This window comes from Lepisosteus platostomus, chromosome 10 (genome assembly GCF_059453375.1).
Source record: "Lepisosteus platostomus isolate fLepPlt1 chromosome 10, fLepPlt1.hap1, whole genome shotgun sequence".
NCBI lineage: Eukaryota > Metazoa > Chordata > Actinopteri > Semionotiformes > Lepisosteidae > Lepisosteus > Lepisosteus platostomus.
The window spans coordinates 26,112,409-26,130,152 of record NC_142620.1 but is presented as its reverse complement, the minus strand read 5'-3'; the positions used below and the strand labels follow the sequence as shown (position 1 = coordinate 26,130,152).

Sequence of the window (17,744 nt, the reverse complement as noted above, 5' to 3'; positions counted from 1 at the left end):
GATGGGATGCTCTGAAATACCTACAAGGGGTTACATTAACCGTACATGAGGAGAGGGTGGAGGTAAACATCTGGTCCCTCCAAAAAGACGAACTAAAAGGGCATTCAATTTGGACTATGGATAAGGACGAATGCGGGCTTCTGGATATGGAACCCGCCACATTTACTGGGAAATCCCCGCCATACACAAAGCCATATAAAATCAACAAAGAAGCGGAGGAAGGGGTTCGACCAGTAATACAAAAACTATTGGCTCAAGGCATTGTACGAAAAACACATAGTACAAGCAACAGTCCAATATGGCCCGTAAAGAAAGCCAGCAGAGCATGGCGATTCACAGTTGATTACTCAAAAGCTAATCAACACATCAACCGTCTCACCCCCTTGGTAGCAGATCCCTCTGCTATTTTGCAACTGCTGACCCCTGAGCACCAGGTGTTTTCAGTAATTGACATGGCTAATGGGTTCTGGTCTGTTCCTCTACACCCAGAGGTACAAGATTGGTTCGCTTTTGTTGTAGATGGAGAACAATATACTTGGACCAGGTTACCACAGGGGTTTCATAACAGCCCCACCGTGTATCACATGGCACTTCGGAGGCATATCCGGGAGTTGCCTCCAGTGTCTTCCGTCGTTATCCAATATGTGGATGATATTTTAATTGTGTCTCCTGACGAGGAAACCCACAAGAAGGACCTCCAAATTATTCTCGACCATTTGGTTAAAAAAGGACACAAGGCTAGTTATAGCAAAGCACAGTTATGCCTAGACACCGTAATTTACTTGGGACAGAAGATTAGTCAGGGAAAAAGGGAATTGACAGAAGATCGGTCCCAGGCAATCCGAACACACCCTTGTCCCAATACGGTGAGAGAGCTCCGATCATTTCTGGGTCTGTGCAATTTCAATAGAAATTGGGTTGATGTTTTTTCTGAAAGGGCCAAACCACTTACAGACCTATTTAAGGGGGGAGGGAGGTCCCTTGATCCTATTGCTTGGAGTCCTGAAGTTGAACACGCTTTTAATGATTTAAAACAAGCTCTGTTACAGGCTCCTGCATTGGGGTTTCCTCAGACGGATCAACCATTCTACCTCTGCTTAGGTGAAAAAAATGGATTTTGGACAGCTGTACTAACACAGGAACATGGGGGTAGGTACCGCCCGGTAGGGTATTACTCTGGATCCTTGGACGAGGTAGCCAGGGGCTGGGGACCATGTCTACGAGCCGTTCAGGCCGTCTGTCTAGCAGTACAGGCAGTCAATAACAGTGCTAGATCAACAACTGATTGTTCGATGCCCACATGCGGTACACACCCTCATGTCCCTGAATCGGGTCAGTCAGGTTAATGCGATACGATGGAGCAAGTGGCAGGTCTTGTTAGAGGCTCCAAATATTACCATTGAACGTGAAGGAGCTCTAAATCCAGCCACATTGTTACCTGACCCATCAGAAGCCTATATGTTAGAACACAGCTGTGATGTTTGGGCAATGGGAGAAGATGAGGGCATCAAAATAGCCGAGCAACCACTAAGGAATGAAGACCTCATCCTCTTCACTGATGGAACTTCATTCATAAATTCTAGTGGGGAGAGGAAAGCGGGTTGGGCTGTGACTACAGAACATGATATCCAATGTGGGGGAAGATTTGAGGTACCCACGTCAGCACAGCGAGCTGAACTGAAAGCTTTGGTGGAAGCCTGTAAATTAGCAAAAGGCAAGACCACCACAATATACACAGACTCAAGATACGCATTTGGAGTATGCCATGACTTTGGAAGGTTATGGAGTAATAGGGATTTTTTAACCTCTGCTGGCAAGAACGCGGATCTGGTGTCTGAGCTGCTTGCGGCTCTCCAACTCCCAAATCAGGTAGCTGTGGTCAAATGTAAGGGCCACAGCAGAGAGGACACTCCCGAAGCCAGGGGCAATAAGCTGGCAGACTGGACAGCATGTCAAGCTGTCCTGGGGCAATGGGAGGAGTGGTCTATAGAAAAACCTCCAGGCCCAGGCCCCAAGGACTCAGAAATGGACCTGGATGGAACGCAATGTGGGGCTGCAGAAGGATGGGACCTGGAGGTGCCAGCGAACAGGCAGACCCGCCTGCCCCAAGCAACTAATGCCCTACCTGGCACAGCAAATACACTCCACAGGGCACCCAGGAGTAAGCCAAATGACTCGACGCTTTGCTCAGAGCTGGGTGGGCATAGGTTTCACATCCTTTGCAGCTGATGTGGTACAACGCTGTGGAGAGTGCCAAAAAGCCTCTGGAGCACCGCCGGTTCGGGCTCCTAATCTTCGACGTTCTGCACCCGAGGGGCCCTTTAGACACTGGCAAATAGACTATTGTTCACTGCCACCCTGTAAAGGGAAAACAGGCCTCCTAGTGATGGTGGACCAGTTTTCTAGATGGGTGGAGGCTGTCCCTGTCAAACGAGAGACTGCACAGACAACTGCCAAATATCTTGTGACGGAAGTAATTCCCCGATGGGGACTCCCGTGTCGCATAGACTCAGACCAGGGCACACATTTTACTGGAAAAGTGTGTCAGGTGGTGGCAGACCTACTGGGGATCAAATGGGACCTGCATTGCCCTCATCACCTGCAGTCCTCCGGCATGGTGGAACGGGTGAACCGAACTTTGAAAGCTAAATTGACAAAGTACCACCTGGGAGGGATCCCCTGGGTGGATGCATTGCCCGCCGTACTGTGCAGCATCCGTGCTGGGACAAATCGAATTGTGGGGCTGAGCCCGTTTGAGGTGATCACGGGGTGTCCCATGAGACTGAGTGACTCTCCAGGACATGACAGAGTAGACTTGAGTATACTAACTGATTCTCTGTTACAGTATTGCAAGTTGCTGACAGAGGCCACCCAAGGAGCCCGCGAGCAGGTCCTGGAGGCGTGGGGACCACCACCTGAAGGAGGACACAACCTCATCCCAGGAGAGTGGGTGTGGATCAGGAAATTTCCCTCACAGGTTCTCCAGCCCAGGTGGGACGGACCCTACCAGATCCTGTTGACAACCGAGTCTGCAGTTCGAGTGGAAGGAAAAGATTGCTGAATCCACGCGTCACACTGCCGACGAGCCTCATCCCCAGTTGCAGACTCAGAATGAAATCATTTCTGTTAATAACGTTAATGGTTGCTGTAGGACTATGTTCCACAGGGATTAATGAACATCACTCCCACAAAGGAGAACATGGAATTAATTCCTTTTTAGGCCTCTCCTATCTGACAGCCAAGAAAACCAACCAAAGTGCCTGCTGGGTGTGTGCCGCATTACCCAAATATGTACAGGGAGGACTTCCTATAGGGACCATTCCTTGGTGTCTCGAGGAAGTCATAGGCATGATCATTTGGAGAGATAATATAGGATTTTAATATGACAAACTATGGGGGTTGCCATAACACGACTTTAACCTGCACAACATTACAATATCTACAGGAGCGAGGCTTAGAGCCCAAGAGTTTCACAGGCTCTTACACTCCTAAATATAACAGAAGCCATACACCACCATACCTGACCTAAATAAGGAACGTGAGGGAAACATATGTTTTCAGCACACTAATGGTCTGCACTTGGTTGGATGGAGTCGTTGCAACCTTACCATCGCTGCAGATATATCCACCTCTACCTTCCAAATTCCAGGATGGGATTGGCACACCCCACAATTCGGTATAAGCTTCTTATTTTCAGAGGCATGGGGAGCGCCAAACGGAACATACTTCATTTGTGGAAAACGAGCCTACCCATGGTTGCCAGCCCAGTGGTCTGGCTCATGTTATTTAGGATATGTGGTTCCTCATATCCGTGTTCAAACCCACAGCCCCTTCGGACCTAACCACAGACCACAAAGAAAATTGGCTGATTGGGAATATTATTTAGGTATAATATTTCCACAAGCCAGCATGAAGTTTCTGAGTCGAGAGTTAATTCAAATGGACTCGACTTTAGAGGAATTAGCAAATTCTACCTCATCTAGTCTGAAGGCTGTTAATGATGAGATGGTAGCCCTCAGAACAGTGGCCATGCAGAACCGACTAGTTTAAGATTATGTATTGGCGGCCCAAGGAGGAACTTGTGCAGTAATTGGCACTGAATGCTGCACATATATTCCTGATAATTCTGAGCACATCTCAGATCTGGCCCAACACATTTACAATGAGGGACAGAAATATCAGGACTATTATACTGAAAATTGGGGAATTGGGTCTTGGGTAAAGTCTGTGTTTGGGGCCTGGGGTGGAACCTTTTTACAGTGTTTATTTGTAGGAATAGTATTGCTTATATGTGTAATTGTAACCATCACGTGCACAAAAACATGTATCACATCTTGCTATAACCGTGGAACGTACAATGTCATGGCAATACATACCTGTTCACCTAGAAACCTGTATGAGGTTTAGACTTCTAAATCACAAGCTGGGGTTTATGGCAGGAAAGGGGGTTAACTGATAAGGATTCCAGATGCAAGCTAGGAACCCCCCTGGGTGTAATCTTAAACTGACCATTTGGCCAGGACCTCTTAAACTGGCCAAATACCATGAACCCCCCTCTTTACCATCAGACCGAGTGATGTCAGAAACGGAGAAGAAGATACTATATAACCCAAAAGTTTGTACCGGTACGGGGAACAATACTTCGGTTTTGTTGTTTCTTGCGGGAAACAAGACTTCGGCTTTATTGTTCCTTGCATGCAATAAACTCATCTGTTTTACTTCATCTCGGGATCCAGAACTTTATTCTTTCTGTTACAACAAGATGTTGTGGCATGACCTTAAAAAAGCGGTTAAGGCTCGAAAACCCTCCAATGTGGCTGAATTACAACAATTCTGCAAAGATGAGTGGGCCAAAATTCCTCCACAGCGCTGTAAAAGACTCATTGCCAGTTACCGCAAACGCTTGATTGCAGTTGTTGCTGGTAAGGGTAGCCCAACCAGTTTTAGGTTTAGGGGGCAATCACTTTTTCACACAGGGCCATGTAGGTTTGGATTTTTTTTTTCCCTTAATAATAAAAACCTTCATTTAAAAACTGCATTTTGTGTTTACTTGTGTTATCTTTGTCTAATATTTCAATTTGTTTGATGATCTGAAACATTTCAGTGTGACAAGCATGCAAAAAAATAAGAAATCATGAAGGGGGCAAACACTTTTTCACACCACTGTATATTCTTTGTTGCAAAGGAACAAGTAATAGGTTTATTCCATGCTGAAAAAAAGAAGAAAGAAAACAACGTTTCGTCCGTGGAGCCTTCTTCAGGTGTCCTGGTTGATGCCTGAAGAAGGCTCCACGGCCGAAACGTTGTGTTTTCTTTCTTCTTTTTTTCAGCATGGAATAAACCTATTAATTGTTCCTTTGCAGCCTACGCATGCTGACGCAGCTACCCACCTGAACTACTATATTCTTTGTTTGTATGTCTTCATGATTATATACCTTGCATTTTGATAACCCTCACAGTACGATCTGCCATCTGCATCCAGACAGACTGTTATATGTTTTATATGCACAATTTATGTATTAATAAATGTATCTTGTGTATTGAATCCATGTGTGCGTGTCGCAGATCAATTGATTTTCTAATAGCCATATAAGATTCACCTCGTGGTTACTGCTACAATTAATAAATTGTCCCAGTAAATTCACAAAACTCCTACACTACTCTATACTGGGTATTGGAGGGCTATGTAGTAGAGGTATAAAGGCAGGATATGTCAGCCATCATTTGTGGAAAATCATGGTGTGCTTCTGTGAGTTCTAAAAGGGCAGTGTGAAAATGCAGTACCTCAGAAGAACTGCAATAACCTTAGGCTTTAATTCTGAATCCTCACTTTCATAAGTCGTGCAATTGTTTGATTGAATGCGAAATAATCGATTAAAAATAAAACAAATAGTCTAGATCTGAAAAAGTATAGATTGACAAAAATCTAAATAAATCAAGTTATTAAAGTTAAACCTACAATTTAAAGTAAGAATGAATCCAAGATGACACTTATCCCCCACCCAGGAGCAAAGAACATGGGGTACAAACTGTTGTCAAACACGATAAACAAGTGTACAGGCTCGCACCTGGAATAGGAGGGGACACTGACTCTCCTGCAGGTGCTGAAGAAAAGCTGTCTTGGCCAGGATTCTGATTCAGGAGGTCCTGCAGACTGATCACAGAGTCTAGAGACAGTGGGGAGTACAAATACTTAACACTCATCTGACACCATGGTGCACACCATTATAAAACAATACCAACAACCAATGCTTTTGCTAAATCACAGAGATTAAAAAAGGTAGAGATTAGATTAGATTTAGAGATTTTGCCTCTAAAGCAATTGAGATTACACTTTGTTCCAATCTACAGACCACTGGATACTGGATTTTAGATACTGATAGCAATACTAATCACAAGATGAAAAGAAGATGTGACTAATTCTCAGTTCTCCCCACACTTACAGGTCAAAGCAACCAAGTTAAAACTGAGCTGACTGTTAGTGTATCATTAAAAGACTGGAACACATCCTAACATAAGGTGCAAAAGTAAAACCATGTAAGCTTAAACAGCAGAGGCAACCACATTCATTTATTTTGTTGAGGGTTGATGATAAAGTAATCTCTGTGTGATCCCACATCTTGTCCTTGTAAGAGGACTTTCAACTACCTCACCAGAAAGAAAACCTGTGACTCAGATGTCTCTGTAAGACAAGCAGTGGTATGTTTTTGAAGCCCTGGCATGTAAGCCAGCTTGCATGACACCATGACAACATGGCATTAGGTGCTGTTCTAATTGTGGGGAAAAAAACACAGTATCTTAGGTTGCACGGTATGAGAAGACATTAGACGTCAGTAATAATTTCTGAATTCTTATGATGGAACAGTCTTTAATATCTTTAAGGAGAGCACTTTTTTATAGCCTAAAAATAGCGTACTATAAAATTAAAAAATAAAATTAAAAATTAAAAAACCTAGAAGCAAGATTTATAAAAATCAAGCAGGAAACTAAAAAATATTAGATGTGTGTAAAAGCAGTTTGATTGACTGCCTGCTGACCTGATCTGGTTCTCTCCCGCAGTGAGAAGGGAAATTCCAAAGCTTTGTGGGCATAGTTGGACAGCAGGCTGTCAATGTCCTCTCCAGTGAAGCCAGCCTCCTGGCCGACCAGAAGCTGCTGCAGAGTGCGAACGGCCAGGGCAGCCCAGTCCACCTTCATGTTCATGAGCAGCTGCTCCAGCATCAGCAGAGGGCTGCATAGCAGGTGAAAGTAATCCTGCCGAGCCACCTCGGGCAGTAACAGCAAGAGCTGTGGCACAAAGGAAACCAATTCAAGCGCAGTTCCAGACAGTCCTCAAAGCTGGGTCTGGTCAGGACTGCAACTAGAGTCCTATAGATCAGGAGTTCTCCATGTCCAGCTCAGCTCATGTGTTCCTCAGCTGGTAATCACTGACACTACTAATTAATATTGTGCTTGCTCAGACTTTTGTTTACCTGTTCAGGCACTTAATCCTTAGTTTCAAAAATACCCCCACTTAAAGCACAGTGATCCATAAAATTCAGCATATGCATACATTTATGCAATAATCTAGCATTTCCATCCTTATTTCTGTTTAAGTATCTATTAACAACAAGGTGATGAATTTCTGGTGAACAGATGTGGGAATGACAATATATTATACAATGTGTTTTCTGAAACACAATTGTGTTTTTAATGGGTGCAACCGATTAAATTACAGCTAAATACAGGCAGTACTGAAACTCAGAAACAGACACAGGGTAGTCTTTGAATTGGCTCTTCTCATGAGGGATAGTTGACCAATCCTGTATTCAGAACCTCTCCAGCTCATTATTTGTGAGCTGATTATAATTTTCTTTCCTCAGCTCATACTATAAATATTCTGCTAGAGACTGTGATGACCAAATAAGAATACTGACTTTGATGTGTTCTTGGCTTTTTCTATTACAGTGCCTTGCGAAAGTATTCGGCCCCCTTGAACTTTTCAACCTTTTGCCACATTTCAGGCTTCAAACATAAAGATATAAATTTTTTATTTTATGTGAAGAATCACCAACAAGTGGGACACAATTGTGAAGTGGAACGAAATCTATTGGATTTTTGAAACTTTTTTAACTAATAAAAAAATGAAAAGTGGGGCGTGCAAAATTATTCGGCCCCTTTACTTTCAGTGCAGCAAACTCACTCCAGAAGTTCAGCGAGGATCTCTGAATGATCCAATGTTGTCCTAAATGACTGATGGTGATAAATAGAATCCACCTGTGTGTAATCAAGTCTCTGTATAAATGCACCTGCTCTGTGATAGTCTCAAGGTTCTGTTGAAAGCGCAGAGAGCATCATGAAGACCAAGGAACACACCAGGCAGGTCTGTAATACTGTTGTGGAGAAGTTTAAAGCCGGATTTGGATACAAAAAGATTTCCCAAGCTTCAAACATCCCAAGGAGCACTGTGCAAGCGATCATCTTGAAATGGAAGGAGTATCAGACCACTGCAAATCTACCAAGACCTGGCCGTCCCTCTAAACTTTCAGCTCAGACAAGGAGAAGACTGATCAGAGATGCAGCCAAGAGGCCCATGATCACTCTGGATGAACTGCAGAGAACTACAGCTGAGGTGGGAGAGTCTGTCCATAGGACAACAATCAGTCTTACACTGCACAAATCTGGCCTTTATGGAAGAGTGGCAAGAAGAAAGCCATTTCTCAAAGATATCCATAAAAAGTCTCGTCTAAAGTTTGCCACAAGCCACCTGGGAGACACCCCAAACATGTGGAAGAAGGTACTCTGGTCAGATGAAACCAAAATCGAACTTTTTGGCCACAATGCAAAACGATATGTTTGGCGTAAAAGCAACACAGCTCATCACCCTCAACACACCATCCCCACTGTCAAACATGGTGGTGGCAGCATCATGGTTTGGGCCTGCTTTTCTTCAGCAGGGACAGGGAAGATGGTTAAAATTGAGGGGAAGATGGATGCAGCCAAATACAGGACCATTCTGGATGAAAACCTGTTGGAGTCTGCAAAAGACCTGAAACTGGGACGGAGATTTATCTTCCAACAAGACAATGATCCCAAACATACAGCAAAATCTACAAAGGAATGGTTCACAAATAAACGTATCCAGGTGTTTGAATGGCCAAGTCAAAGTCCAGACCTGAATCCAATCGAGAATCTGTGGAAAGAGCTGAAAACTGCTGTTCACAAACGCTCTCCATCCAACCTCACTGAGCTCGAGCTGTTTTGCAAGGAAGAATGGGCAAGAATTTCAGTCTCTCGATGTGCAAAACTGATAGAGACATACCCCAAGCGACTTGCAGCTGTAATCGCAGCAAAAGGTGGCTCTACAAAGTATTAACGCAAGGGGGCCGAATAATTTTGCACGCCCCACTTTTCATTTTTTTATTAGTTAAAAAAGTTTCAAAAATCCAATAGATTTCGTTCCACTTCACAATTGTGTCCCACTTGTTGGTGATTCTTCACATAAAATAAAAAAATTATATCTTTATGTTTGAAGCCTGAAATGTGGCAAAAGGTTGAAAAGTTCAAGGGGGCCGAATACTTTCGCAAGGCACTGTATATTTGCTGTAGACTTTGTATTGTTATTTTGCTGTAAAGGCCACTTGTGACTAAGCTTGAGCTTCTCGACAGCATAAACCGTTTTTATGCTACAATATCTAGGTAAAATTCAGAGTCTGTCCTTCAGTTCTAGTGAAGACCCAGGATCATAGGAACCTAAAGCAGCACAAAATCATTTGATTTTCAGAGGGCCGAAACTCTTTTCATCAAAAGTTTTATTTTTCTCTGATAATCATATAGTACTTCTGAAGATACTGTCCATAAACTTAGTTTCCTTCATCCATCCACATATGATCTCACTCAACTTCGAAGTGAATAACATGCTGTTTGGTAAATTCATGTCTTCCCATGTCGGAACTCTAAGAGACCTTGGAATAAAGAGGAGGCACTTAATCCTAATATGCCACAGTTCCACAGACTCCCAACAGTTGCCCTTTGGTGTGAGCTCCCAAATCACTTTTTTGACCACATTTTGGATAAAAGTTTCTTATGCTCTTATATGCATTTAGAGAGTATGAATAAATATTAATGTTTTATATTTAGAAATATATGTAAATATTCTTTACATTTATATGAATGTTATATTAAGAACTCCTTTGCAGACATTTGAATTAATAAATTGTGAAAGATTCAAACTGTATTTTCTTTGCCTAATTAGCTTTCAGCTCTAGCTCATTAAAGGTTTAATACTTTTGGAGGCTATTTAGTGTACAGTAGAGATTTCAGTGCGAGAGGTCTATGGAGGTACAGCTCCTGCATACAGGAACCCAATAACCGAGGTCTTCCAACAACTACACTGCAGGAAAGTGCTGAAATATCCCTATGCTTCCCACCATTTCCTGCTCGTGTTCTCACCTTGGAACCAATGCGCATGGCTTGGATCTCACACTGGCGAGCTAAGGTCATACTGCTCTGGAACTGCGATGTGAGGTAGTCAGCCAGGAAGTGGCAAACGGCCAGGCCAGGCCGCTGGTCCAGGGCACGCTCACTGACCTGCAGACGCAGTGCAGGGCTGGACAAGCTCTCCAGCAGCTCCGAAAACAAACAAAAATGGAAAACTTCTGTTAAAATCTTCAATATTTCATTGACAGAAAAATAGTTTACAGAATTACAGTCAATAAAAGAGAGGTGGCCAATACAACTCTTGTTATCTTGGTGACTATCAGTTCCCTCAAAAGGTCACTGTGCATTCAGTACTTTATAGGTGAAGTGTTAAGTATTTTTTCATCCCATTTATTACAAAACATAAAGAGCTGTCTTAAAGCGATATCTGATATTAACGGTAGTCTGTTTAAATTAGGGAGCCTAAAGATTCTGCAGACAAAAATGTTTAACAAGGTTACATTTCTACAGAGTTCCTGAAAGCCCTGGAATAAAAATAACTTAATCTCTAAAACAGACACTGGATTTCTCAGAGTCTGCAATTTATAAACAACAAGTTTATATAAATGGTCCTTATTTCACCAGACTATGATGGCATCAAGGGTGCAATTTCCAGGCTCACTGCCTAAAAAGCAGTACCTCAAAAGCTTCTTCGGTGAGGCCTCTGTCGAGCAGGTGAAGCAGGTGGTCTGTCTGCAATCTGAGGAGAAGCTCTGGAGAAATGGGGTGCAGCTCAACCCACTTCTCACAGAGCTCAAACTCCTGTAGGGAACACACAACTCATCACTGAAGCACAGCCTGCAAGTGCCTTTGAGAACCTGCACCTGAGAACCTGCTATTTCACTTCTGCATTTCTAGGTTACAATACTCTTTATCTATATCTTGTCTTTTAATAATAACTACTTATGTATAGTACAGTGCTTTTTAACCCAAAGGATCCAAAATACTTTAAATATTGTAAGGGTCTCATATACCATTGAAAGGGTGGATGTAGTATGTTTTATCAATTCTTTTTGAAAGCTTTTGGGAATCAGTCAGGGAAAAGGATGGATTGAACAGAGCTTGAGAAGAAAGTTCTATTAGCCAGGGCTTTGTGGGTAGGGCAGACTAAAGACCAGGCTTACATTGGCCCTCAGGACCACGAACATCACCATCTCAGGCATCCTGGTGGAATCCCTCTGCAGGTCCTGCCATTCAGTCCAGGGCAGGGTGTCACTCAGACTGAGGATCTGGGAAAGAAAGAAAAAGAAAAGGCAGAACATGTCGTTTTTTACTGAGAACTGAGCAACTTTAACAACTTCAATGTTAATCATACCAAAGCGGCCATACAGGCTGGTACTCAATAATAGATTTTACCACCATACTGAGTTTTCGCCTGCCGTTATTCTAGTGAGATAAAATCACAAAGAAATTGAAAAGGGTCACTTAAATCTTTCGGGACTGATGCTGGTGAGCCGAGGACATGCTGCTCTAGAACGATGTTGTAAAGCAGAATGCCACACCAGGTCACTGCCCAGTTACTGAAGTAACAATACCTGAGTAACAGTAGCGGTCCTGTTTTCATAATGTTTTGAAGCAAAGCAAACATAAACCATTGCTGTTTAGCAACAACCACAGATACTGTGGTATCCTAAAAATTGTCTTCATAGAAACTTACATGTACATTAATGCCACCACAAACTGCCAACAAAAAGCCCCAGGACTGAAAAACTATTTCACCAATATACAACCTGTCACTTACCACCAGTGCTCGTACTTGGGTTCTCACCGCTCAGAGTGGACCCTTACCTTCTGGTAGACCTGTAGCTCTTGTTTCTTTAGTTCTAGTTTGCCCCTTAGCTCTGGTGCCGTCTCTGTGGCACTAAGGCAGTACAGGAGCACTTCCAAACTGGCTTCCAGAGGCCACTTCTTTAAGCACTCGAGGGTCAGCCTGGCTCTCAGATCAGGGTGCTTTACTCGGAACACATGCTTTATTCCGTCAGGCTCTGCAGAGGACAGTGAAACTGTTTATACCGGGTATGAAGTGTTAATATTTAGATTTTGGTGTATATGTAGCCAATAGCAAAGGCAGCTGCCCAACAACAATGGGCAGAGCCAGTGATCAAAACCCTGATTAAGACTCATGATTCATTATTCAAGTACAAACATCTGATTGCAAGCTCATTACCAGGGTCTATACTCATACTCAGATCCACCTTTTACAGTCGATACTTTGAACATTTTTTAACAATTAAATAGCTACAGTAGGTTGAATTCCACAGCAAAATAATAAAAGTAGCAGGTAAATTTTCTTTAATACATCCATCCATTTTCTAACCGCTTCATCCAATTCAGAGTCACAGGAGAGCTGGAACCTATCACAGCAAGCAAACAGATGCAAGGCAGTATACAGTGCCTTGCGAAAGTATTCGGCCCCCTTGAACTTTTCAACCTTTTGCCACATTTCAGGCTTCAAACATAAAGATATAAATTTTTTATTTTATGTGAAGAATCACCAACAAGTGGGACACAATTGTGAAGTGGAACGAAATCTATTGGATTTTTGAAACTTTTTTAACTAATAAAAAAATGAAAAGTGGGGCGTGCAAAATTATTCGGCCCCCTTGCGTTAATACTTTGTAGAGCCACCTTTTGCTGCGATTACAGCTGCAAGTCGCTTGGGGTATGTCTCTATCAGTTTTGCACATCGAGAGACTGAAATTCTTGCCCATTCTTCCTTGCAAAACAGCTCGAGCTCAGTGAGGTTGGATGGAGAGCGTTTGTGAACAGCAGTTTTCAGCTCTTTCCACAGATTCTCGATTGGATTCAGGTCTGGACTTTGACTTGGCCATTCAAACACCTGGATACGTTTATTTGTGAACCATTCCTTTGTAGATTTTGCTGTATGTTTGGGATCATTGTCTTGTTGGAAGATAAATCTCCGTCCCAGTTTCAGGTCTTTTGCAGACTCCAACAGGTTTTCATCCAGAATGGTCCTGTATTTGGCTGCATCCATCTTCCCCTCAATTTTAACCATCTTCCCTGTCCCTGCTGAAGAAAAGCAGGCCCAAACCATGATGCTGCCACCACCATGTTTGACAGTGGGGATGGTGTGTTGAGGGTGATGAGCTGTGTTGCTTTTACGCCAAACATATCGTTTTGCATTGTGGCCAAAAAGTTCGATTTTGGTTTCATCTGACCAGAGTACCTTCTTCCACATGTTTGGGGTGTCTCCCAGGTGGCTTGTGGCAAACTTTAGACGAGACTTTTTATGGATATCTTTGAGAAATGGCTTTCTTCTTGCCACTCTTCCATAAAGGCCAGATTTGTGCAGTGTAAGACTGATTGTTGTCCTATGGACAGACTCTCCCACCTCAGCTGTAGTTCTCTGCAGTTCATCCAGAGTGATCATGGGCCTCTTGGCTGCATCTCTGATCAGTCTTCTCCTTGTCTGAGCTGAAAGTTTAGAGGGACGGCCAGGTCTTGGTAGATTTGCAGTGGTCTGATACTCCTTCCATTTCAAGATGATCGCTTGCACAGTGCTCCTTGGGATGTTTGAAGCTTGGGAAATCTTTTTGTATCCAAATCCGGCTTTAAACTTCTCCACAACAGTATTACGGACCTGCCTGGTGTGTTCCTCGGTCTTCATGATGCTCTCTGCGCTTTCAACAGAACCTTGAGACTATCACAGAGCAGGTGCATTTATACAGAGACTTGATTACACACAGGTGGATTCTATTTATCACCATCAGTCATTTAGGACAACATTGGATCATTCAGAGATCCTCGCTGAACTTCTGGAGTGAGTTTGCTGCACTGAAAGTAAAGGGGCCGAATAATTTTGCACGCCCCACTTTTCATTTTTTTATTAGTTAAAAAAGTTTCAAAAATCCAATAGATTTTGTTCCACTTCACAATTGTGTCCCACTTGTTGGTGATTCTTCACATAAAATAAAAAATTTATATCTTTATGTTTGAAGCCTGAAATGTGGCAAAAGGTTGAAAAGTTCAAGGGGGCCGAATACTTTCGCAAGGCACTGTACATGGATGCCAGTCCATTTTGCAAGGCAGACACACAGACGGAAACAAACATGCAGGGTGGTACTCAATAATAGATTTTACCACCATACTGAGTTTTCGCCTGCTGTCATTCTAGTGAGATAAAATCACAAAGAAATTGAAAAGGGTCACTTAAATCTTTCGGGACTGATGCTGGCGAGCCGAGGACATGCTGCTCTAGAACAATGTTGTAAAGCAGAATTCAACACCAGGTCACTGCCGAGTTACTGAAGTAACAATACCTGAGTAACAATAGCGGTCCTGTTTTCATAATGCTTCGAAGCAAAGCAAACATAAACCATTGCTGTTTAGCAACAACCACAGATACTGTGGTATAAGGGTCCTAAAAATTTTCTTCATAGAAACTTACATGTACATTAATACTACCACAAACTGCCAATGAAAAGCCCCAGGGCTGAAAAACTATTTCACCAATATACAACCTGTCACTTACAACCAGTGCTCGTACTTGGGATTTCATAGCTCAGAGTGGACCCTTACCTTCTGGTAGACCTGCAGCTCTTGTTTCTTTAGTTCCAGTTTGCCCCTTAGTGCTGGTGCCGTCTCTGTAGCACACCACTCACACCAGGGCAAATTTTCCTTGAAACCAATTATCCTAGTGGTATGTTTTTGGATTGTGAGAGGAAATCGGAACATCCAGGAGAAACCCATGCGAACACAGGGAGAACAAACTCCACATAGATAGGACACCAGGTCTGGAATTGAACCCAGAGCTCCGGTGCTGTGAGGCAGCAATGCTAACCACGGCACCACCATGCAACCCTGATTTTCTGTAATATGCTAAAGAATCACATTTATTCAGTATTATGAGAATTTAGGAACATTAACAACTTTTAAATTGATTTTGATACTTAATATCACTGTTTACAGAAATAATAATAAGACCTTTACAAAGAGCATACTTCTGTATTTCTTCCAGAATATTGGAAAATTTACCAGATTTCTGTGAGGCGTGTTTAAGTAAATTTCTGTTTCATCCTTGAGAAAAGAGATCAAATTGAGATCCTGCTGTCAGCGACTACAGCAGTAGTAGTTGAACCACGCATCACCTCTTAGTCTCTGTAAGTCTCTTTGTATAAAAGTACCCTTATCATCCCTATTAATGTGTAAAGCCAGGCTTTAAAGCTATGCAACAGTTTTAGACAATGAAAACATCAATCAGCTGTGAATAAGGTCATCATTGCCCCCCACTTCAGAGATGAATTTGCACACTCAGCACCTGTCACTGAAAACCTGGAGAAACACAGACCCTCTAGGACCTGGGTTAGGGATTCCTGGGTAAGCTATCAAACTGACTGAAGACTCACCTTCCACTGCTGCACAACTCAGTACAATGTCTTTCAATGGCCCAACTCCCTTGTGCTCCTGACCATACAGCTCCAAGACACACAGAGCTCTGCCAAAGTCCTTGGAGGACAGTGCCTGCTGGAAGGCATCAGTGGCAACATTGCGCGTGTACCCACAGTGCAGGCCAGAGAATGCCAGGCTGGTGCTGGACTTGCCACATAGCGCAGCTACCAGCCCACTGCCCTCCAACTGATTACCCACCACCGGCTCGCAGATGACATGGAGGAACCCCTGCAGAACAGGGAATTCCCTCAGGAGCTGCTCGCACTCCTTTGAAATCTGCTCCATGTCCAGTGGGGCTTCCCTCTTGCCACGAAACTCTCTCCAAGAGGACAGCCCGGACTTGGCGACTCTGGTCCCCTTAGAAGTACTCAGACAGGCGACGACGGCTAGCAAGCCGGAGCAGGACTTTAGAAAGCTCAAGGCAGAGGGTGTGAGAAAGAGCTGTGTAGAGTTGCCACCAGGTGACAAAGGTGGAGAGCTGGGCTCTTCACTCTCCTCACTGGGTTTCGGTAGCAGGGGTAATGTTGTGCCCAGGTGGGACACATGCGGCTGAGCATATTGCTGCAGGAGTGCTGTGATGCCATCCAGGAGAGCTGGATCCTGTCGTTGTCTGCGGGTATCCCAGAGTGGAAGACTCTCACAGCAGTGCTGGACTATCACCTGCTGAACGCTGATGTTCAGCTCCTCCTGGTACAGCAAAGAGGACAGCCTGCTCAGCATACAGGATACAGGTGGAAAAAATGAAAAATTAGTATCTTATAAGACATTTACCCATCTAAAATACTGTATTATTATAACCATTATAATAATACTATAACCATTATATAACCATTATGCAAACTGCATTTTTACAAAATATCACGAAATGGGTAGAATGTTAGAAAAGTTTACAAGATAATTCAGTACGGTCAGGACTGGGTGAGGAAGAGGCAACGCCGGTTATTTTGCATCTTTGGAATTTACTGCTGTTTTCACACTATGGCTGCTGTGATTTATGAAAGTACAGCACAAGAGTAATGACAACCCTTTTTTGGGGGGCAAAATCAATAAGAAGCTTTGCTTCTGTTGGGCGATTGCTAAAGCATATTTTTACAATTTAAAAATTGCTAACATTCCCTAAAACTCACTTTCCAGTTTTTAAAACCCAGTTTAGGTTATGGGTTCCCTACACATCCTCATACATGGTCAATTCATTGGAACATCTGGTCTTTTACAGATTGACCCTATTTTGAACATACAGATGCAGCCATTCAAAGTGCGCGGTACAGACACGTACCGGAGGTTATTGGCTATGGCCTCGCGCAAAATACCGCGGTACATGATTGGTTGACCGACAGGGGCGCTCGTGGTCCGTTGGTCGGTTGTAGAAAGATTTAAATGTCTTTACTGTGCCCGTTTTAGTACTGAATATTTATATGGAATTTTACCACTGAAGGGAAATCTTAGTAGCTGAGCATAAAAAGAATAGGAGCATACTGTAACACGTGTGAAGGCCATAAACGATATTAATTTTGGAACATAAACATACAGTATATGGCTGGTCTCAGAACTTTAAAGAAAAATACACACCAGTATTCCATTTCTCCCTAAACATTTTAAGCATCGAAGTCTTTAACTAACGTGATACTGGAGTCAACAAGCATACTTATAGAATTTGATTAAAAGGGAATATAATATGGAATCGCGTATCTAGAGAAATTAATAACGATATAATTATATTCATGTACCGCAACACAAGAATAGTACACGCTGTACGATGTCTTTTTCAACACTCCTCATATGACCTTGCCGGTGGCGCTGTGGGTTAGGTTCCTGACTCCTACATCACACGTTGCGTGTTTGAATCCAGCCGAAGCCATGACTTTTTTTTATATTTC

General features: G+C 43.0%; 1 protein-coding gene across 5 annotated transcripts in view; it reads right to left on the bottom strand.

The window, feature by feature from the left end:
• Window positions 1-17,744, bottom strand: part of zfyve26 (zinc finger, FYVE domain containing 26) — an 84,715-nt gene that overhangs the window by 23,927 nt on the left and 43,044 nt on the right. For all 5 annotated transcript variants that reach the window (XM_088648905.1, XM_088648910.1, XM_088648908.1 and 2 more), the window contains 7 exons: window positions 15,825-16,576; window positions 12,247-12,443; window positions 11,583-11,687; window positions 11,098-11,220; window positions 10,432-10,608; window positions 7,038-7,287; window positions 6,069-6,167 (listed from right to left, as the gene is read on the bottom strand). In XM_088648905.1, coding sequence (XP_088505031.1) covers window positions 6,069-6,167; window positions 7,038-7,287; window positions 10,432-10,608; window positions 11,098-11,220; window positions 11,583-11,687; window positions 12,247-12,443; window positions 15,825-16,576 — 1,703 coding nt within the window. The remainder of the gene's footprint in view (window positions 1-6,068; window positions 6,168-7,037; window positions 7,288-10,431; window positions 10,609-11,097; window positions 11,221-11,582; window positions 11,688-12,246; window positions 12,444-15,824; window positions 16,577-17,744) is intronic.